The sequence below is a fragment of the Manduca sexta genome, chromosome 28 (assembly GCF_014839805.1).
Source record: "Manduca sexta isolate Smith_Timp_Sample1 chromosome 28, JHU_Msex_v1.0, whole genome shotgun sequence".
Lineage (NCBI taxonomy): Eukaryota > Metazoa > Arthropoda > Insecta > Lepidoptera > Sphingidae > Manduca > Manduca sexta.
In genome coordinates, this window is record NC_051142.1 from 10,120,099 (window position 1) to 10,144,978 (window position 24,880).

At 33.8% G+C, this 24,880-nt stretch overlaps 2 protein-coding genes across 2 annotated transcripts in view; one reads left to right on the forward strand and one right to left on the reverse strand.

Moving 5' to 3' along the window:
• Window positions 1-24,880, reverse strand: part of LOC115445084 (extracellular sulfatase SULF-1 homolog) — a 111,793-nt gene that overhangs the window by 81,264 nt on the left and 5,649 nt on the right. The window lies entirely within an intron of this gene.
• LOC119191013 (androgen-dependent TFPI-regulating protein-like) overlaps window positions 12,363-24,880 on the forward strand; it is a 13,358-nt gene continuing 840 nt past the window's right edge. The window contains exons 1-4 of the mRNA XM_037444739.1: window positions 12,363-12,469; window positions 22,914-23,085; window positions 23,666-23,806; window positions 24,579-24,782. Coding sequence (XP_037300636.1) covers window positions 12,447-12,469; window positions 22,914-23,085; window positions 23,666-23,806; window positions 24,579-24,782 — 540 coding nt within the window. The 5' untranslated portion in view covers window positions 12,363-12,446. The remainder of the gene's footprint in view (window positions 12,470-22,913; window positions 23,086-23,665; window positions 23,807-24,578; window positions 24,783-24,880) is intronic.

Sequence of the window (24,880 nt, forward strand, 5' to 3'; positions counted from 1 at the left end):
GAAAGAATTTTAACTGCAGATCTTGATTATTTATGTTATGTTTGTCAGTAATTCGGATCGAACACTTACATACATTTCGAATCCTTATTTTTAAACATTTAATATTTTATCCCGAGTAAATACTGGTGATAAAAAGTTGTGGTCGTATAAACTGTCTTAAGACAAAATGTTCGCTCTGTTTAAATAAACATATCTGTGAAAAGTGATGGTTAATCACGACGGTGTCACGTAAGAAGCATCTAATGTTAATAACAAATACAAATACATATACTTACCTACAAACATTATTGGTTAACGTATTATCTTAGTTGAATCATTCGTCATTTGTGATTCCGATATGTAATAATAATAATAATAATAATATCAGCCCTGTATTATATACTTGCCCACTGCTGAGCACGGGCCTCCTCTACTACTGAGAGGGATATGTATTTACAGTTATTTCTACCGTTTCCTTACAGAATTTGAAACGTCCACGTTATTTAAATGCCAGAAATAAATGAAACTTAAAATGTCCGCTATCACAGTAAAAGGTTAGAAAAACACTTTGTTTCTAGAATTCATGAATACAATCTTCATAAATAGACAATAAAAAGTTGAAAATATTACTTGGTCGGTAGAATTGTAACATTATGTACCTACATACGCCAATACAGATTGCTGGAGAGTGAATGAACTTATATTTTTAATTTAGAGTGGTAAAACGCATTTCGTCTGTAAAAATAGTTGCTCTCAAGGCAACTATCTGTAAAACTGAACTAAGATAGATATATTGTTTCTAGACTATTCTGATGCGTTGCCATGCATACACGATATTAAAATATTTTTAACGATTAAAATAATTAAAGGAACATCTATTTAAACTGTTTGATGAATTTGTGATTTTGCGTACAAAGACTTTTACAGACATTAAAAAAAAAAAAAAAAATCTTTATTCATCACGTAGGCGAACATGGTTGCACTTATGATAAGTCAAGGTACATGAGAACATTTAATTATTACTTAATTAGATTAGCTTATATAAATAAAGACAATCTATATTGAAAATAAAATAAATGAAAAATATACTTAGTAAACAAAGAAGCCAGCTCGGGCTGGCAGGGAAGAAGAAATAAAATGATGTATATATGTATTTTTGAATAAGCAATAAGGGAGAAACGCGTCGCGATCCTCACCGGTGAGGACAATAAAAGCCCTAACCTAGCTAACCTACCAGCCTTTCACTAACTACCTAAGCGATGACTACCCGAAGAAGAAAGGCAGAAAGAATTTGTTTTAAATAGACAGGATATATTAAACTTTTTTAATAAAAGGACAGTCTAGGAAAATGTTACTGGTGGTAGACCTCTCATATGTGAGAATCCGCCTGGCTAGGTACCACCGCAATGTCTATTTCTGCCGCGAAGCAATATTGTGTAGTCAGTGTTGTGTTCTGGTTTGACAGACATTGTAACCAGTGTAACTAGTGGGCATAATGAGACTTAACATCTCATGTCTCAGAATGGCGATTGCAATGGAATACCAAACAATATTTTGTATTTCTAACTGTTGGTTTTGTTTCTACTGCTTATGGGCGGTCGTATCGTTTAGCATCAGGCGAACGGTAAGCTAGTCTCGTCATTAACAGCAATAAAAAAATTACAACTGTTATAATCATACATATTTTATTCTCACATAAACGATAACACAGTTTGTGAATCTAGGGGGTGTCGAAGTTATTTGCCGTTAATTCGCCGCTAGAGAGCCTAGTGACATACATTATTCACAATACGAATAGCGGATTAACACATCATAATCAACCGACCGATAATAAGAAGCTATCCAGTAGCAATATATATTATCTGATATTGGAGAATTGTAATTAAGCCAATGCCATTTAGATGTAGGTATACATGATGAAGTAATAAAAGTTATTTAAAGCATTGTGGATAAAGTAGTAAAATAGGTATTGAGATATAGTTATTTAAAAATGCATAGACATAACTTAATAAATCTCAATAATAAATATTTAACTGCCCTAAAATAACTAATTAAAATTAAAAACTTTTTTGACGTTATTAATTGGGATATTTTGAGACATAATTAAATTGAAACAGGATAAAAAATAACAAGATCTAAGCTGAGATAAAAAAAAAGGCAAATGGTCATAAACGCAGGATGGGTAGCGAGCTACTGTTACGTCCATTGCATAGACCAGATAAAAAAACATACAGATAAGGACGACCCTTGCAATATGTAAACACGATGGTAAGAAACCGCATTTAACATGACGAACGAAATTTCAATTCCAGATATAGTCTTTATTCAGTATCCTGCATTAAAGTTAAAAATTGCTGTACCAACTTTTTGTTTTTTAAATATATGGACACTAATTAATGTATACCTAAAATTTACTAAAACGATGACTTCATTTATAGTAATAAGAAAGAACGAACATGAAGATGAAGAAAAGAACATAATATGAGGTGATAAATTCTTAAAATAAGTTAATGATACGTTTTGTATGATAAGTGCTCTGGCTAATGAAGCCGTTTACGATTGTAATGTGAATGATACGGACGCATAGTAATTTGCACCAACGATGCAATACACGAGAACTTAACGAATGTTAAGTAATGAACTCTTAAATTAAGTGTTAAACATTTTATAATGGAAATTGCGAGATTAATACGTTTTCACCTTTTATTAGACTGGCGTTCGGAGATTATTTATAATAGATGTAACAAATCTGATTTCAGTATGCATAAACTTTAAAAAACTATTGTATATGCATTAAGTTCAAAAATAGCTATTCGATCACACCGACTATCATTCAGATTACTTCTAATTACTAATTGATATTTTATGAATAATGATGAAGCAGCCATGTAAAAAGGAAATTCTTAACGTAATTCGAGTAGACATTCTACTTATATGCCATTAAAGTGTGGGGAAAACTCTCAGATATCTAAGTTTCCTGTTGTTTTCTTTACAGTTTTAGCTTGATAATTAATTATTGTTAACAATACATTAAAACAGACGTCAGTTTTAAAAGTCGTGTGGTGTGTACCTTAGAGGTTGCATGGGTTTGTTCTTCAACTATGGGCTCATTGCAAAAATAATAAAACAAAGTATGTCATTATTGTTACAAATGTAGACTTTAGGTAGAGTGCAAAGCATTAAACGAGCTGTTTAAGGAAAGAAAGTAAGACAAAAGCCGCCGCCATGCAAATAATTTTGCACTTACATCACTCGTTTAGTTGGTATTTGCCACTATATATTTACAAAGACCACAAATGTACGTTGTTCATAAACCCTTCAAAAAGGCATACAAATATTTGCGATTAACTTATATACCTTTACAAACTTGTTTTCCAGCTTGCATTTATATGTCTGTGTTTCGCTATTTCGCACACTAGCACTTATCAATTCATCGCGAATAAAGTGTAGAGGTTTGGAGCTGACCCGGCCGGATGCCATTGACTCCATGCAATAGGCTATAAAGCTATTTACACTACTTTTATTGCGTCTGCATCCCAAACTTTCCAGGCCGGCTCTATGCAAATTCGAATACGCGAATAGAACTTCATTTCCACAACTTTTATGAATCTACGTTCAGTAAAATTATAATTCGCGTTTACAAGAAAAGTCTGAAAATAAAAATGCATATTGAACAGGCAATTTACATAATTATCATCTATTTTAGATGTACAAATTTATTCCATGAAAGAGAGCAGGTTTAATGTTCTTGATATAAATGAGGTGCCAAGAACAACTAGGTACTACGTTAAGTTATACAGAAAGCAGTATTTTGAACAATGTATACTCGATTTGTGGTTGATGTATCAAGTAACATAAACACGTGACGATAGGATATAGCATATGTACACAGTACATTACCGATATTTCATCGTATTAAATTTCGTATGCAGTTAGTCGTGCGTATCGTAGCTATTTGGGCTTACGTCGTGCGCGGCGCTGGCGTCATGGCGCACCATGTCAAATGTGAGAAAACTCGAGACCTTTGGAAAGATCTTTTATCTGAGGCTTGTAAAAACCGATGAATTGATTAAGTCTTACGGATAATTGCAGTGATTTGTTTTCAAATCTCGGTGAGAAGCCATTCCGTGTTTTTGTTGTCGACTTGCGTATGTGCTAAAAAAATAATAGGCCCTTAATAATCCTTCCGTCTTCCATTCATACACTTAGTTCAACATATTCAGAAAAAAACATATATTCCCTATTACCGACATTTTTAAATCAGTTGTAACTCGTCATTCATTGACATTCGCATTGCCTTCTGTCGCCTTTTTTCGTAATTACAAAATAAAATGTATAAAAACTGTAATTACTTTAAATTCGCAATAAGTACTTATCTAAAACATAATTTTGTATTTACGAGCCAAACAACTATAATTGTGCGTGTGTTACGCGTTAATAGCTGTCAAGCACCAGTGATTGATACGGCTCGAATAATCGGAATATTATCGATCATGTATAAATTAATATTACCTCGCCACACTCAAAACCAGTAGCTGCTAGATAACACTCTAAAAAACCAACCAAAGAATCAATAAAATAATAATTTTGTTACTATCATCAATTATCCATATCAGCTACTAGCATACAATAAACCAATCTACCCAGACTGCAAACTGTTTATTTAAAAATTATCGTGTCCGGAAATCAGCTCTCCTCGTTGAGCTACAAAATTGCTCAACTGTAATTGCTAGTAGATTCCACGATTAACTATCGTATATAACTATTCCTTAATTATATATCGCCCCACACAATCTACCTGCACAAGTATTTTCTTGATAATTAATAAACAACTCCGTGGTCATAAAATATTCACTCGTTTAAAATTGTATTTCTATTTGTGTAACGGCACCCTAATATTCCAAAATAATCATATTATTATAATAATTAAATATACACACATCATTTTATACCTTTAACCCCGAACCTTATAAATATATCTCTGAATACACCAAAAAAATCATTGACCTAAAACATAACCGAACTTCCCGGTTTGTCAACAATAAGGTACATTCTCTGGAATTGAAACAAAATATCTAGTGCATTAATAAATCAGCCGTCTAAAATAATTCTTGTGAATTTTTTATGTACGACGAGAAGAGAGCAACAACTCCTAGCTTATTCGTGGAGTTGCAACATCATGCTCGTACAGAAAAGTCCTGAGTCAGAGTGGGACATACCCATGCTAGTATACAACACTTTATTGAAGAATAGTCTACATTCACTACAAAATTGCTTCTAGTTACGGTATAATTTAAATATTGCATCACAACTAAATAAGTCTTAGTATTCCTAATATTTTCCTTCTTCGAGGAATCGTGACTAAGTTTTCAAGTCATAACCTATTTGCCATCGCCAAGTTTAATATCCTCTTCACAAAACGGCATTGTATTAAAATTTATACAAAATTACATATTTATAAAGGTAAATACATAATATTTAAGTCACTGGATGCTATTTTATATAAATTAGAAGCAATTAAATAAACGGCTTTCACGTGACCCATTGGATAATTGACCTACGACCATGACAGACAATCTAAAAATATTCATTGGAAACTGGGTCAAAATGAGCATAAATTTATCAAGTGATGTTATCGGGATCGACGCTTGACGCGTATTATAGGGTTACCAAACATTACCCACGACATATTCTATTGATTTATTTATCTGAGGAAACATTAAAAGTCTAGAAGTTTATTCTGCTGTTCATTTGTTCGCTCTATGCCTATGTCACAACTGGCAGGGACACACGTTACGGGTAACAACAAAAAATTTAAAAACATAAAAAAATAATGCGATTTAATTAATATTTTTGGAAATTTGGGAAATATCATACAATAATCCTCACAACTATTTTGAAAGTATTCAAAGAAATCCGCTATTGGAAAGAAAGAAGCACAATAACTAGGTATTCCATACCAGCAATAGTCAGGCAGTATCAAAACTCAATACTACTCAACTGTTAATAGAACCTTACCGTAAAGATAAGGATAAAAGAGAATACGACTGTATAAATTATCTAAATTTTAGCTAGAAAATAAATACAATTAACTATTCTATAATAATAATATTTCGATGTCAGATTATAATGTCTATGTCGTTCATTTCAGACGTTCACTAATTCTCGGCACCACAATATTTTCGAGTTGCTACAAAATAAACAACAAATTTTAGAATGAGCTAGCAGCCATACATCAAAGTCTTGCCTACCTACCGGCGTACCGTTGTGTACTTTTTATAAATACCTTCAAACACCGTTATATCGTCAATAAATATTTATTACGAGCGTCCAATGTAGAAAGTAAAGTACTATATATAACAATTTTTTATAGTCCGTAGATAGCCCTGATACTAGGGTCGCAGCACATCGCGGCAGTGGACCGTAACCCGCGTCTATTGTCATTCAATCGAGCGTTTGTGCTCTTTGTCCAGCCGCGGGCGGAGCCCTTCGACCCATTCGACATGGGGAATGACGTCAGTTAAATATGTCAAAAATTTCTACCTGTATGTTCTACAACACGTCTGTTGTCTTTATGATAAGATTGTCCATACTGCGCACATAAAATACAAGTTTTAATAACCCAACGCAAACAAGAGTTTATTAACCTGGTGATTTAGTACTACTCTGGATAATTTCGGAGTCAAGACCCTTATTAATAAGATAAATTACTTTACTCGTATGTAATTTCTGTGGATAACAGTATTCAGTAAGCACGCTCTGCTCAGCAGTTTTACATGATGATTAATATGAATAATGTCTTTTTTCATTGTCAATGTGACAGAATTCTTCTTCGTAGAATTATGTTTTTACTAAAGTAATACATTTTGTTACGGTTAACGGCTTTGGAGTTACTTATGCCAAAGTCTAAAATATTAGGCATCTAATTTTAAATGAGATCGATTGTAATGATTTACTATACATTGTTAAAAAAATCTTAGTATAAGGAAAAAAATATAAATATATATATTTAATAATAAATATGTTGTTTTATAACTGATATGGAAATAATATATCCGAAATTATTTAAAAACCAAATAAAAATATACAGTCACCGAAATCATCTTCAGTCATCAACACAGACAACTAATGATAATGTATGCTGTGTTGCCAATCTTTGAAGAAATTCGTTGAGAGGAGAGTTACCAGGTATTTAATTTATAACCGAAACGCAGGAATGATGTTATTTTACATCAATTTCTGGGAAACAGGAATACCGTCCCAGCCGTATCCATCCACTTGAGTTGCAGACAAATTTAGCTACTGCTTGGCTCTATGTACTATGTAAGTAAATAAATGTAATCAGTACATAGGTATAATCAATATTACTTCGCTTATATTCCCAATTTTATATTTGACCAGAATATCAATATTTGTCATTAGAACAACAGAAATCGGCATTAAAACAACAGGTTCTTTAAAATAATCAGCCCTAGTTGCTTATTTAATAACTGACAATCAGCCTCTATCTATTCATTTAATAAATTGATCACTTCACATAAAATCTTAATTTTAGCATCGTACTCCCTCGATACTTTTTGCATTCCTTGGATGATTTTTTGTTGCTAGATCATCCGTCATTTGGATGTCGAATACGCGGGAAACAGGACAGCTGCGCGCTAAAAACTGGTGGATTTTATGTTTAATGCGCCTAATAAATTATAAAAACACGTAGACTTTATTAAATAAAAGACGATCAAAAACACGATTATAATCCAATTGTATTTACGTAGTAAATATAAATAATAATAGTACTTCTAACCCTCATACCTGATGACATTACTTGTTATGTATAATTAAAAAAAAATCATATAGTTCTCCTAACAAAAAATATTACAATAAGCAATCCGTTTATACAGCACGATATTGCGATCGATGCGAGGCAAAAATGTTCATATCGAATAACATAGTTTATCAAAAAGAACAGTAAAGTCATAAAATTTCTGCATAACAATAAGAACAGGGGATTAGATAATTATTATATCATTATATTATGTTATTTGTCAAACGTATTTATAATATTATTTTAGTTAATAATATTTCCACATATCAATATTTTTATTACGAAAAAGTAGAATAGGTTATATTGAAAAGATTCTCAGTTAACCCAATTTGCCACCAATAACTTCATGATGTAACAGCAATATTGTCTACATGGATTTAAATACTACATCTAATATTTTATCTAAAAATATAAGTACATCAAACAATTACTTATTTATGAAAATATTAAATGAGCTTATTTTTACTGCATGGTAGATCTATGAAGATTTCGCCAATTATTACAACAAATAAAAAGTGTGCATCGTTATATAACTCCTTTTAATTATCCATAAATCATTGTTGATAAAAATACTGGCGTACATGATGGCGTGAATAATTTTATGATTGTGATGTCCATTAACTCATATGGCACCATAAGGGTAATAAGTTATGGCGAGGGAGTCATGAGAGAACATTGAAAGCCATTAAATTATTATCATACCATTAATATATAATAACACTTCAATCAAAGTTATTTACTATCACATCGATTACTAGAATCACTATTCACTTTTAAAAAAAATAAAGGTATATTTATGTTAAAATATACGCCTCTTAAAGAAATTACATACAAGTAACCTTACACATTACAAATTAAAAATGTGTAAGAATAATTAATACGTAATCGTATTATCAAAACAGACAATTTACCTATATGTACCTATTAAAAGAACTGACTGACGCTTTTGCCGGTGCTTTATAATCTTTATAATTATTGCAAACACCTCTAATCCAATAATTGCGAGACATGTTTCAAAGCAAATTGCAGTAATTACGCCTGAGTAAAAGCGGCTAACTAAATAAATAATGGTCACACACCGCGGGTTATAGCATTGAAAAATTATATACATATTTAATATTTCATCATTTCATACGATTTTTTATCAAGTACATAAATAACTCAATTCTGATTCAAATTGCAAATTTGAATGTTTATTTCTGTCTAGGAAAATAATTGTTACATGTGTTAGTCATTTCATACCTACAATTATAAACTACACACTAAATACGAAGTGTGTCAGTCAGTCGTGACTTATGATTTACGAATGTCTGCTTTCCTTATATTATGCTTTCCTGCTATACCCAGAGCAGTAGTACCTACTTGACCGACAGTAGATACACAAATAGTGTTCTAAAATGGAATTATGCAAGTATTTAACGTCTGGTCATCGCAAGCCAAACCTTAAAAACTGAAACAAGGTTTACGACATGGTTCTGACAGAGGTTACAGGCCATTGGGTAATATGATTTTTTAGATATTATAAGATTTCGTAGAAAACCCAATTCATGCAAACTTTTACAGGATCATTACGATCGTGCTTAAAATTAGTGAGTGGGTAGCAATATGTCTATATATACTATACAATATAATTGTAACCAAATTAGTAATCATTAATTTTCAAATTGTGACGGGTTTTCTTAAAAACAACTACGTGCACAATATTTAAGTTTCTGAATAACGACACCAACCAGTGTTTATATAACAAACCACTGCAAGGTACTGTATAGGTACTTCAACCTGGCATTAGATATTCACATAATACGTAATAATTACAAGTCACTGTCTACGGTGTCGTTAAAACGGAACACGACTGTGACTACCCAATCTGTATATCATAATGCGATCGTTTTTAATATCAATCAAAAAGTATTTTTGTAATCGATGATATTTTATTCTTAAAGTAAATCATTTGGAAATAGAAAAAATACTATTACAGTCATTTTACTATCTCCTTATTTCATACAATATGAAATCCTATCAATTTTAATAGTTGCTACTGTCCAGATAGGTAAATTGCTTCTTCTTTAAGCTCATTTCTATTCAAGTTTTAGGTAACCGAGATTCAAAAATGTAATACATAGGTAATAAACGTTCATGATAACATCATCGTACCTACTGATTTCTGCGGATAATGTTGTCAAATGTATTAAAATGTCTCACAAAAATTTTGCATTCACTATTTGGACTACCTACTATAAAATATGAATTTCCGAATGTGACGTAAATCTTCAGTAAGATAAAGTGGGTCCAACAAAAATAATACATCAAAGCTATCTAGGAGTGCTAATCACTAATATCTAAATAATAATTAACTAATGATTTATCAGTCATATGCACAAAAAACAAACTCGAAGGAGAACGGATACGTTGAATCATTTTCTGCGAATGCATTAAAACCGTTGAATCAGATTTAAATATAATTTTAAAGTCCAATTAGCAAATAAAGAACATTTGATATGAATGTTCTGTTTTCACAAAGTTCATGTTCAGTAAAACAAAATATACTTAATATTATTATACAAACAGAAATAAAGTTGAGGTGTTTTTGAGGTTACATTAAAGTGTCTATCATTCCGTCTACACCAATTAATGAATTAAAGATTATTATATTACCTAGAAGATGATATAATATTTATCTTTCATTATGTTTGTATTCAATACTTCATCTTGCATTCATATATATTAATACAATACTTAATCTATTTTGAATCTGATTGAAAAGTGTAAAAGTAAAATCCTGAGACCTCATGATCCCAAAGTGTCGATGGTATTTAATACATTAAGGTTCCTCCTCAAGCAAATGGCCTTGAGAAATTCGTTCCATCTTTGGCGGCATGTTAGTTAAAAGCGAGAATATGCAATTACGAATATTCACTTAAATTATTTTTTATGTCTGTTAGAAAATTTTGAAGCCCCCAAATATTTCTTATTGAATGTCTATATAATAATGTTAGTGAAAATTAAAATGATGCGTAATTTAAGAGATGACAGAATAAACAACTTAGTTGCATTTTCATTACAAAATTAACTAAACTAAAAACGATTATACAACCAAAGTAAAGATAATAATATAGAAAAAATTAACCATCATATTTCTACAATATATTATTATTTATTATAAACTTCTATAAGACAGCGAGTAGGGCCTTCATACATGCGTAATACGGAACCACTAAAGTCATTAAACCTAGAGCAAATTATTTCATATTAATTTTAATCGTTCACTAATCAGATCGGACTGAATAAAAATAACTCAGAAGCGACAAATCATATTTCAGTTTAAACTTACGACTAATAACCGATTCGTATGGAAAACCTTAACCGGGCGGTGATAGTCGAATTCATAGCGAAAATTGATCAATAAAAATTCTTTAACATGTTTATAGATAACTTGTAATGTTTGGTTTATTTTACCATTAATGAGTAGTTAGCGGTTAAAACGGTTTATTGAATAGAACGTTATTTTATACGGACTATTAAAGTGCGACCCAGTACTGATTTATGACTTTATTAAATATGTATTACTTCATAGAAATGTATGAATTAGACGAGGATGTATTGTCAGCATTTGTCGGAATACAGAATTAATTTATGAGACACGACTTGTGGTTTACAGGAGTAAAAGTAAAGTATACAGCCGCTATTTGCATCTACGTAATAATTTTGTATTATCCTTTTCTCTGTATGATTTCATACTTTTACCACAAGCATAGTAGTATTAAAACAAACGTTCTTAAAAATAATACAGGGAGAAATTCGTCAATATTTACAAAAGTCCTTGTATTAGATTCGTATATTTAATTTAACACAACAAAACAGAATTGGGAAAGTATCGAAGCAGCATCATACCAGAACCTCTCCGTTATCTTATATTGAATTCATTATGAGCATGGCGTTGTTCGGAAACGCTGGCGGATCTAATCAAACAAATTGTATTAAGAAAACTCGACCAAAGATAGAAGTCATAACCCATAATGTCAAAGAAAAGGTGCGTTTTAGACTTACTTTTAACAAAAAAATATAGCAATTGGAATATAAGTGGTTTAGCCTGAGATTGCAGGCTATCTTACGTAAAACATAACCGTAAAGCTTCATATTTCAAGGTTAGTTTTAAGAGTCGTATTGATGGATAAATTAATGCAGTTTTGCTCTGAAGTGCGATATCAAATGAGACGCTGTCATTTAAAAAGTACCCTACAATTGGTCTTTATTCAAACTCTGAAACAGTCTAAATATAATATCATCATCATCATCAGCCGCAGGATGTCCACTGCTGAACATGAGCCAAAGATTCCATCCAGATCGACCTATTGGAAGCGGCCAGCTTGATACAACATAATATATGTCATAAAATTTACAAAGCGCATAAATATGCGTAGCCTTTAAATTGAATTTGTAATTACATAATAATTAGCTAACAAGGAGAATCGAACCGACAACCTGTCTATTATTTTTATAATCTATGATCGTTACTAACAAAACTTAAACTTATAGTGGTAAACAAAACATTATGTTTGTGTGTTTGACTCGGTGCGAACGTGTGGGACATTAATTGCATTAATTAGTTGCGATTAATAAAGTTAATTGTTGGCAATTTGTGATTATGGAGAAGGTGCAATCATTAAGGTAGGTGGATTATTTAAGTGTTTTTTACACTATTTATATTTAAATAATAAATAATTTTTATAATTGTTTCCGAACATCAATTATAATTAATTTTAATGATTACGCTTCAAAAGATTTTATTTTCAAATAACCTTACCGTCGTTTCAATTACCGTCAATTTTTTATTTTTTATTTACGCCTTAGAATCACCGTGCATCCCTTCAATATTCGAACTGGCCCTGTGATTATATTTAGGCGCGGCGCAAACGCTATCAACTTGTTGCACCAGACAAATAACGCAAATTAGTATTGCAATTAAGCAAATGTCTACTAAACTCATTATTAGTGCATAATAAAAGTATTTTGACATATTGTATTGTGTACCTAGAGGGCAGCGGCGCGGCGTAGAGCTTTATAAAAATAATACAAACACACATCACGCATTTATCCCAGAAGGGGTATGCAGAGGCGTAATCAGGGCATCCACATTTTGCCAAGTGTGTTCCGTCCCATGATGTGGTAGGAGGTGATCCTATCGCCATAACGGGCACAAATTCCAGACTCCGGGCTAATACTGAGCAGAAAAACCCTAATATCACTTTGCCCGATACGGGATTCGAATCCAGGAACTCAGAGCATTGCCGTATAACTACGCCACCGAGGCAGAGCTTTATAACCTATAAATATTATCTTATCTAACTATTATATGAATACAATAAATGCGAAATTTAGTAAAGATTTCAGAAATGATGGCGGGCACCGTTAAGGGATTTTGCTACATTTAATAATAATAATAATTTATTTCCAAAACAAAAGAATTACACAGTCAGATTTAGCAAAACATTCTACACTAGGCACTGCCTGTCCGTAGAATGAATTAAGTAGGATTAACATTCTGGGCGGGTGTGCCGTGTTTAAGCAGTTTCAATAACAATAAATAGAAGACTTAAGTTACAAACTAATAATAAAAACATTTATTGCACACAATACACAAAAATACAATTTCACTGAGAAAAATACCTACACCTCACCACAATGTTTCCGGGATCAGTCTATGTACAGCCGACATTCTATTGGACCCTACTCTTCATATCATCAGGTGCAGTAAGGTAACATTGTCATGGCAGGAAAAAAAAGTAACTTCGAAAAGTTAAAGGGGTGTTGAACTTGCATACTTGCGGTATCTAACTGCATAAGATTTTGATTGATTGGTATAACGGTGATGACGTCAATTGGCGTCGTCAATTCCTGCGCTGGTGTCTGTGGTTTGATGCTCGGGTCAAGTAAATTGCTATTGGGGTTTTCTGCATAGTATCAGGTCTGAATTTGTGGCTCATATGGCGTTAACCTCGTCCCCTATCACATCATTGTATATATGATGGTGAAAAGTCTGTGCACTAGTTGCACCTCTGCCTACCCCTTTGGGTAAAAAGACTTGAGGGTGGTTGTATTCTCAAATTTAGAATCTTCTTGTTTCCCCACATCTTTAAAGGTCGATCTGAATCTCAAACTATCACATGTGTTAAACTTCATCTTAAAACAACGCGAAAATGGATCCATTCGTTTAGGAGCTACAATGCCAGAGACGCCCTCTGATCAGATACCGAGACAACTTACACTAGAGGTCCGGCATCGACTGGAAGCATAAGCAGCAGACCGGGCTCTATAGCGTACCTTGGTAGAGGTTATGTTTAGCAGTGGACTACAACGGGGTGATGATGATGAAGACCACAGACATCAGATACACACCCTAAAATAGATACCTATATACACACACAACTATACAGACGTTAAAATTATGACAATCAGTGGACTGCAACGAGCTGATGATGATGATGATGAATGCCACAAACATACAGGTACACATCCTAAAACAGTTGCCTATACACACAACGATACATACGTTAAAATTATGACACTCAGTGCACTGCAACGGTCTGATGTTGATGATAATGATGAATGCCACAGAAATATAGATACAAACCCTAAAAACAGATACTTACACACACACACACACACACACACACACAACGATACACACGTTAAAATTATGACACTCAGCAGACCGCAACGGGCTGATGATGATGATGATGTTGACAAACATACTTACAGATACACACCCTAAAATAGATACCTATACACACGCACAACGTTATATTATGTACATGTTAAAGTTATAACACTCTTTTTTTCATCAGAGATTAAAAGACAAAGCAACTAGCAATTAATTATAAAACAATTACCCGGACCTCTTCTTGTAAAACCCATCTGTAATTTTCCGTTATGTCTCTTGTGACGCATGTTTTGATGGAGCGTTCTCAGTCTTGATTAGATTTGTTTTTTTATTTGATCTGTTATTGTGAGGGTAATTTAGAACTTAGCCACTTAAAAATAAAGCTTATAATAGTTTTAAGTAACTACCAAAAAATAAAGAGGAAGAACAGATCCAATAGCGGCTATTTTTATGCACTTTAAAAATAATCCTAATTCAATTAATATAGCAGATGACGTTAGTAACAAATGACCAACTACCAGTGGCGGAAGGTCAAATTTTTCCGAGAGGAAACCCGACACAACATATAAGTATATAATAATAATAATATCAGCCCTGTATTATATACTGTCCTACTGCTGGGCACGGGCCTCCTCTAACTACTGAGAGGGATTAGGCCTTAGTCTACTACGCTGGCCTAGTGCGGATTGGTAGAATTCACACACCCTCAAAATTCCTATAGAGAACTTCTCAGGTATGCAGGTTTCCTCACGATGTTTGCCTTCACCGTTAAAGCAAGAATACACACATTATTATTTTTAGGAAAAACAGAGGTGTGTTCCCTTGGGATTTGAACCTGCACACATTCGTATCGGCAGTCCGTTCGACACCCGCTAGGCTATTGCCGCTGTGCATTGCACCTCATATACTTTATACAAAAATACTAGACGAGGAGATTAATATCGAGTCTGGTGAAGTAAGAGTGTGTAGAGAGGTAAATAATACACATAATATATTAAAGCGTTTATTTTAGAAATTATTTTCATTCCTTACAATAAATTTTATTCAACATTAATCTGTAAGTCTGCAAATCGTTCCAATAATAAGATTCTACATAAATTCTACATATAGGAAGCCCACGGAAATCGAGTTATACGGACCCTTCAACACTGCCAGCTACATTATGTCAAACAACTAAAGGCAATATCACTCCAAATTGCAAATAATATTCATTGTCAATCATAAAATATACGCAAATTAATTTCTTATACTTGGTTTTTATTGGGTGAAGGTCCATCCATGACTAGGAAGTTCAACTAATAAGGCCATTCCATAAGGTTAATGTAAAACACCAGCGAAGTTAGAGCTTTGGTCTCTAATACCCAAAATAGACTTGAGCTGAATTTAATAACATATGTATTAATCGATATTTAAATGCAAATACCCAAAAGTAACTCTGCTTGTCCGTTACGCTTTCGGCTACGTAAGGCTGAACAATTAACCCGATTTCGATGAAATTTGCTATGGAGATAGTTTAAGGCCCTGGGAAGGATATAGGCTACTTTATATCCCGGAAATATATAGCGGACTTTTATCCCGGAAAAACCTTTTTACACGGGTGAAGCCAAGGCCAGGAGTTTATACATTTATCTTTTAAGGGATGTTAAACATCGTGACCCGGCAGACGAAACCTTTACCCCATGCAAATTTTCTCTCTCCATAATTTTAGAATACTACAGACGTCTTTTATCCCCGAAGGGGTAGGCAGAGGTGTAGGCAGTGCGCACACTTTTGACTATTATATATACCATCCCATGATGTAATAGAGAGCAAGGTTATTGCCATGTCAGCCACAAATTTAAAATATTTTTTTTACCGCTCCGAATGATGAGACGAAGCCGGATGTACTCTCAATTCTGAGACATGAGATGTTAAGTCTTATTATTTCCAATAGTTACACTGGCTACAATGTTCTTCAAACCGGAACAATACAGTGACTACACACTGTTGCTTGGCGGCAGAAATAGATATTGCGGTGGTACCTACCCAGGCGGACTCTCACATATGACAGACCTACCACCACTGAATACAGGTCTGATACTAAGCAAAAAACCATAATAGCACTTTACCCAACCTAAGTAACAAACCCGATACACCAGCGCAGCAATCCGATTATAACGGCGTCACCAAGGCAGTCAATATGTTACTCGCGGTTTCACCCGCGTGAAAAGTTTTTCCGGGATTACGTCCCGTTTTATGTCTTCACGGGATAAATAGGAATCGGGTTATATATACCCTTCGCCACTGTGGGTTACTTTATATTTTAGAAAACTAAATTGCAGATATTTTTTTCTGGATACATCTTCCACACCAGTGGGGCTGTAAGCAATACCCAGTAAGCTATAAAATCAAATTAAAACAAACATAAGTTTACCGTTTTTAGGGTTCTGCAGGTCAAAGGAACCCTTATAGGATCACTTTGTTTTTCTGTCTGCCAAGCCCCTTTTTGTCAGGAACACATAAAGGTAGGCTTACCATAATTACGAAGAGCCAAACCGGGACGCAGAAGAGAAAGAGGCTCATTTTCATTTTGCTTTTCGCTTAATTTGTGTTTTTCATATTTGAAATGCAATCAAAATTATTATGAATTGAAAACATATTAATAAATGTGAATATATTTTTTATTAAAAGAAAAGAGACAAAGTACAATCACCCAGGACGCCGGGACAGGGATCTCAAACCGGGACTATCCCGGTCAAACCGGGATGTATGGTAAGCCTACATAAAGGTATCATGCCGAAATTTATATCAAATACTCAATTATATGTGCTCTCTCAGCTGGGAAAAAAAACTTGTAAGTCAACGAGATCAAAAGATATGCCCATTTACGACATTCTCGTATATATTACAATTTCACTAAAAATTCAGACATATAGGGTACTTTCCGCTGACCCAGGATCATGAAATTTGGCACGAAGCAATATCATAGTACATATTTAGGGAAAACTAAAATATATGTGTTGTAATTAATAAAAAAGCTATTTTATACGGAACCAACTCGCAATTATCCGGTTTTATTTATTATAAAAAATATATTTACAGAAAATTATGTAAACATTATAACACAAAAAAATAATTTTATGTTAATTCCAAAAAGCTATAATATTAAGTAGATTCAAACCATATATTATAGTTTGTTTAATGTCTTTATGGCTCAGTAGGACAGGAGGATGAGACTCAAAAACGCAGGTTTGGTACAAATACGAAAAGTCATTACTATATTGTATCCATATCGGGACATAATTTACATTCGTAATTATTTTTTACAAGTCTATGTGTGAGAATCTTTATTTCCTGCGATGACAAAAGATTTTGTTCTAGAATGGAGGAGTAGGATAGAAGTTGAATCATGTCTGTTTGTATCAATTTAAGTGTAGAAAACTTCAAAGTTGAAGTATTTGTATCCATAACATAAACAAATTAAGAATTATTGTATTCTCAAAATAGATATTACTTAAACAACTATTTTTTAGATCACAAATAAATACTTTTATATTATTAAATCGCCCTCAAACTTGGTTCCTAAACAAAACTGTATTTAAATTCTGCCTGTCATTTCAAGGTGAAACCTTGAAGTTTTGGCAACTAGTTTGGCTAATCAAAACAAATGTATTGGAATAATTTGAATAACCGTATGTTACATAACAAGGGCATAATATAGTTTTATATTACTTATATTATGAATGCGAAATTGTTAAAGTGTTTGGATGTTTGTATGTTTGTAAAAGATAACGCAAAAACAACTAAAAGGATTTAGATTAATTTTAAAACAATTGTTTTAACACAAAGGGCAGATTGTTGGATTAACATAGAGGATTTTTTCCGGTATGTTGTTCCCATGAGAAATAATGGATTATTATTATGCGATTTTTTAAAAGATGGCGCTGTGGCCGTTCATGTCATGTTCATGCTACTTGAAGTTAACCGCGAGTCGAAGTGTATGTGACTTCAAGGGGCGATGAACCGCAACATATATTTGACTGGCGCATGCGTAGTTCGACTCGCGGCGAACTTCAAGTGGCGATGAACCGCCACAGCGCTGGTGTTTACAGTGTTTTAGGGACTTTTGTAGCGAGAGGTTATCACGCGGGCGAAGCCGCGAGCGAAACCTAATTTTCTAATCTTTTAAGCTCTGTATCTGAATTCAGTTTTCACTTTTACTATTAATAAAAATATTTATGCCATGTTTCACACTTGTAATGCGTCACATAAATTTATAAACTGAAAAAATACAAAAGTCCTACTGTAATACAAGCTCCCAAATATATGGTATAAATTGAGTACTATCTACATTAGCTGTTTAAAACGATAACAGTAAAATAAAATTGTTTTGAAACGGGACCTTAATTCTATATTTTTTTAAATAAGTATAATCAGTCCCATATAAATTGCTTATCTTATTAAAATTATATGATACTAGTTGACCCGACAGACGTTGTCCCGTCTTAACTATGAATTTGCAGCACGCATTCTGTCAATCGCTGACAGTTATTTCAAACAATTGACAGATATATAAAAATAATATTTTCGTTTTCTTATATTTTCTAATTTTCCGCGCGATTTTTTGATTTTTTCATAAGAACCTACTCCTGACAATAACAAACACAACAAAAAAATAATAAAAACGGTCCAGCCACGTCACGCGTGATGGCGTGACCAAGAGAAATAGGGATTTATTTTTATATATTATATGGAAGATTAAAATATTCTAATTTTGTTTCAACTACTTACATTCATCATCATCATCAGCCGTAGGATGTCCACTGCTGAACACAGGCCTCCCCTAAAATTTCCAGATCGATTTATTGAACACGGCTTAATTACATTATAATCTATTCAATATTATTTTTTATAGTCAACATGGCTAAATCCATAACTAACTAAATTGGTGTAGTAGGAAGTCCGATTAAATACAATATAAACTTCGTGTTATTTACCATAGAGTCTATCCGGAATATCGTACATTCAAGTTCTGGTTTCCGCATATTTTTTATCTTTATTACGTAAAAAACAACATAAACAAATAATGCCACATTATGTTAATTTAGATAAATATTTTAATGGGTTCAATCTTATCACACAAAGCGGCGATAGCCTAGTTGGTTGTGGAACGGACTGCCGAGACGAGTGTCCGCAGGTTCAAATCCCAAAGGCACACACCTCTGACTTTACAGCACATGAAACGAAAAAATCAATATCGTAAATATGTACTTCAATGAAAAACACATAGAATATGTATAAAAATTTTAATTGATTACATAACAAGATAGAGAATGTATATAAACATTTTAATTGAAAAGAAAGAAAGAAAGAAATATTAATTACATAATTCTATATTTAAAAAACACAATCGGTTTTAACTACTCCATATAAATACCAAGATGTCGGAGCACTGTAAGACAAAGATAATGCTCTACAAAATCGAACTCAGACGGTCTTTGACGTAAGTTTCACTCTTCTGCCCGATATGCCAAATCAAATGCCTGTACCTTACTATTGCAAACTTATTATTTGCAGTTGGAGCAATAACCGTGTCTAGGACTCGAACTGCAAAGTTAAATTTGCACTTACATACATATTTAGCTACCTTACCTACAAATTTATAAGAACCGTCAGTGCGTGAGTCCAACTCGCACTTATCCGGTTCTCCTTTCCATTGATTATGGTTGATTGATTACTTGATAATAAAATAATAAATAATACTGCCATTCAGGCATATCCGTATGCAAATTATTAATCACGCCTTCGAACCTGCTAAAACACCATGATTTTTAAGTTTAACAAGTTATTCATGTTTACCACGATACTAAAGTAATGATATCATCGTCAAAAAATAGGAAAACATTTTTCCACAGCACCTTCGTTACATAATGTCTACAAGTGTTATTATTAGTACAAGAACATTAAAGAAAGAAGTACATTACTAGTGGTCCTCAAACTAGGCACAACCTGTATCTTGGGGACCCTATTGAGGGACAAGTTTATCATAAAGCCTTAGAAATCATCTAACTTTCAGCCTTCTCAAGTTATACTCAAATGGGATTTCTTTCTGTATATTCCTTATATTTTCATAGCTTTATTCTTCGGTTCTAATTGAGGTACTCAGAAACAGCTGAATGGATTGGTATGAATTTTTTTACACGAAAAGACTATGTCGTCGATTAACACATAGGTATTTTTTATTTAGGTAATTTGCCTCCATGGGAAGTTATGGGATTTTTTAATCACTGGTGGTAGGTCCCTCTTATGTGAGAGTTCGCCTTGGTATGTACCACCGCAATGTCTTTTTCTGTTGCTCCAAATAGCACTGTGTAGGTGACAACAGTGATGTTGTATTCCGGTTGGAAAAATTGTACCCCTGTAACTACAGGATAGAATAGGACTTAACATCTCATGTCTCAGGATGGCGAGCGCAGTGGAATACCAAACAATACTTTGTAATTCAAGGTGCTGGATGGTGTTTCTACCATTTATAGACGGTCGTTTCGCTTACCATCAGACGAACGGCAAGCTCGTCTCTTCATTCAAAGCAATAAAAAGAAAAAAAAATGGGAATTAATTCAACTCGATTCTATTTGACTAACCATAAACCAATAAACGATAACAACAGCCTTTTTCGATCTATCTCAGAAATGGACCAATCAGAATAAAGTTTTTTTTGACATAAATACAAATGGTTTATTTTGTTTGGGTCATTCTCAGAATCGGATTGAAGATTGGGATTGAGATCGTTTATTGCACACCGCTGTTAGCAGTGCTAGACGCTTGACATTATAATTAGTCTTTGTTCTAATAGCAGGCAACACCAGCGGTTCCAATGTGCAATCACGCAATTACCAACTTAACAAGTTCCGCGTAAATAATAAAATTCCATTAAAAAAAAACAATTAGTTCCAGCGGGTGAAAAAATATAAAGACGATATAAATTTTAGAATACAATGGAAACCTAAAAAAAAATGTTTTAACATTAACGTCTTTTTCTTTTTTAATAGTGAATTAGTGAACCGTAATGACTTCTAAATTATACATAATGATAATTATAATTAATTGCAGTTTGCTTGTGGTTCTACCCGCGTAAAAAAGATTTTCCATAAAATCCTGCTCCATACTTTCCCGTTTTAAAATGAGCCTATACTTTAAGTTAAACCTTCAGCAAGACATCGGTGAATACTGCATTCAATTCCATGCATCAGTTTTTGTGTAATGCATGCAAACATACGGACAGATAGACAAAAATTCTAAAACTGTTGTTTCGGCGTCTGTTGCTCTTATAAAGACTCAACATGTTAGTTTTTCAATATCTTTAATGTACAAACATCGGCCTGTTACAATTTTATTATAATACAAATAGAATATGTCTTCTTTTTCAAAAAATACAAGACGTATACTGTATAACATCATCATCATCATCAGCCGCAGGATGTCCACTGTTGAACAAGGGCCTCCTCCAAAGATTTCCTGATCTATGAGAAGCGACCCGCATCCAGCGACCTCCTGCAAGTTTTATGAGGTCATCTGTCCACCTCGTGGGCGGACGTCCGACGCTGCGCTTGCCAGTTCGTAGCCTCCACTCCAGAACATTCTTGCCAAAAAAAAAAAAACTTCTTCAAGTATAACTATACTTCGTTCTATTTACGTAAAATATCCTACTATGGATTTAAAGACAACCCATGAGGTCACGACAGTAATAAATTATTCAAGTCCTTCACTATTCGCACAATTAGGTTTTTACCAGATTTTAAGGTTGTTTAGTAGGTGTTTACTTTTTAATTATTTTAGCTTTGACACGGAATTATTAAAGGTTTCGTGTTTGTTTTAACTCAGAGTGTGATTTTGTGATATATGAAATTAAATGCTTGTGGAACCGCTATCAAAATCTAGTAATATAATTTTTCGTGACCATGCGAAATCGATTGGCATTTTTCGATAATGGCACGGCAAAGTGCACTTCACTGCACGTGGTGATAAGTGGAGTAGATCAAATAGAATGTCGACTGACGAGAGATGATTACCCTTCGACAGTTGATACAATTATGCCGGCCTGTTGGAACCGGATATACACAGGCTGATCCGACGCGACACTTCTGCATGAGCCACTATGGCGGGTTTTAACACCTTGTGTACGGTGGTCGCTATACGGGCGGATATAAAATATATCCTGCCACCAGCAAGGACTGACTCCGTCTATTCGAAATTTTATTCGTGTTAAGCTTCACGCTGATGCTGGCAACTTGCACCACAAGTCATATGACCTAAAATGGCAGCAAACTTTTTAACACCTTGTGTACGGTGGTTGCTATTCAGTACAGATATAAAATATGTTAGTACATAGCTGGTGGTAGTCCACCAGCCTAATATTAAATTAATGTTAATAAGACAACAAAATCCTTCATTTATAACTGCTTTTTTCAGAACCATATCCACCACGACCAAGCTTCGTATTGCTGGGTACGTGGTGACTATAGTGGTACACACCGTCAATGGCCTGATTATGGAGAGCGGTTTCTATGGTGGAGCCATGAGTGACCCTGGAGTCCGGAGGTACTACGAGTTCCGGACTAGATTCATCACCTGCTGGACATTTGTAAGTATTCTTTTGAACTGCTACTATCAAACTTAATTAATTCTCGGTAAATAACGTTATAGAAGATTTTACAATGATTAAGGCGTTAGCATACAATGTTTTCAATTCCAAAAAAAACCTTGTTTACAAAATACCTTGAAAATCTCGAAATAACTGTTTTTTTTCGGATTTAGAATTAAATGGCACTTTCCTCTACATCTTTCTTTACTCTTTCCAAAAAGTAATATCATAATTTTTATTTGTTAATCATAATGAAAATACGAATTTATATTCGTTATTACTGTTTTCATAAATACTAATTAAAAAACACACGCTATTCCCGAAAGAGTAGGCAGAGGACTAAGACATCCGCTTTTCGCGAAGTGATTTCCATCCCGTGATTAGGAAGCGAGCCTATCGCCATATCAGGCACAAGTTTCAGATTCTGGATAGGTGCTGAGCAGAAAAACGCAATATAATTTTGCCCGACCCGAGATTCAATCCTGGGACCTAACAACATTGACGTATCCCGCAACACAACTACGCCACCCAGGCAGTAGGTATTCCAAGGAATTAACTATTTGAAATTATTAAATTTCAGGTAGCACAAATCATATACGCCGCTCTAGAGCTGTACTGTGAAGTAAAAAATATCCAAGGAAAGAAAGATTCAAACATCATAAAAAAAATAAAACAATATAACGATATCACATTTCCAGGAATTGTTGTACCATACTCGTTTGTAAGTATTTTTTGATATCACACATTCAAAAAAGGATACTGATTCCTCATGCCATGCGTATACGCTTATGAAAATGGAAATTGGCACGCAATACACCTTTCCACGTTAATTTCACGAAGATAGTGTGACGCGGCCGTTTTTCCACAGTCATGGAGGAAAAGGGCCAAGACCTTAAACTACACTGCCTAGTTACAACCACAACTAAAATTAGCAGCTAGTTTAATGAACTATGAAAGTGAAATTAAAAGCTAAAGAAAGTGTTATGTCAATTAAGACACCGCCAATCTTATTTAATTCTAGAATACAGTACTGCTACCAACGAGTTTTAGCGCTATAGTATTGTTAACATAGTGATTTCATTCAAGTAAATTTTTGTACGGAAATTTAGCAGCGCCACGTGAGCGAATTTGGAATGTATGGTTACTAATTATTTTGCCCTGTACATTGTTATGTCAATTTGGTTATAATCCTAGTCAAATTTTGGTCACGGCGTTCAATCTCAACGTAGATCAGCCGTACGCAGGCGATATTATAGTGCACAAGTTTGTGCGCAATTCACAGGTGCACTCCCTGTTCCTTCACTCTCATAGTCCGGTGAGACGGCAATACGACACGACCGAAGTGCGATCAGGCGCAGTACAACATCTTTACATGCTTGTGGTGGTCTTTATAGGACATTAGTATATTTTTTTGTGGAAATAGATTTATTCTTACTTCTCAAAAATGGTTGAAAACAGCTGATTATGTATAATTATTGTACAATATTTTCTAGATGGTACCAACGATGTTCTGGACACTCTTCATATATGACAAGAACTTGATCCTACCAGCTTTTATGAAGAAGGTGGTGAGCTCTTTCTCCAACCACCTGGTGCACACCGCGGTCGTCCCTGTTGTCGTCTGGGAAATGGCCTTCAACCCTCGATACACGCGTAGATCCCATGCGAAGAATCTCATGACCTTGGCCTTTTCACCAGTATTTATTTGGTTGTGTAAGTATTTTTATAATATTACTAGTTGACCCGACAGACGTTGTCCCGTCTTAAGGTGGTAGCTCAAGGTCCATTTTCATAA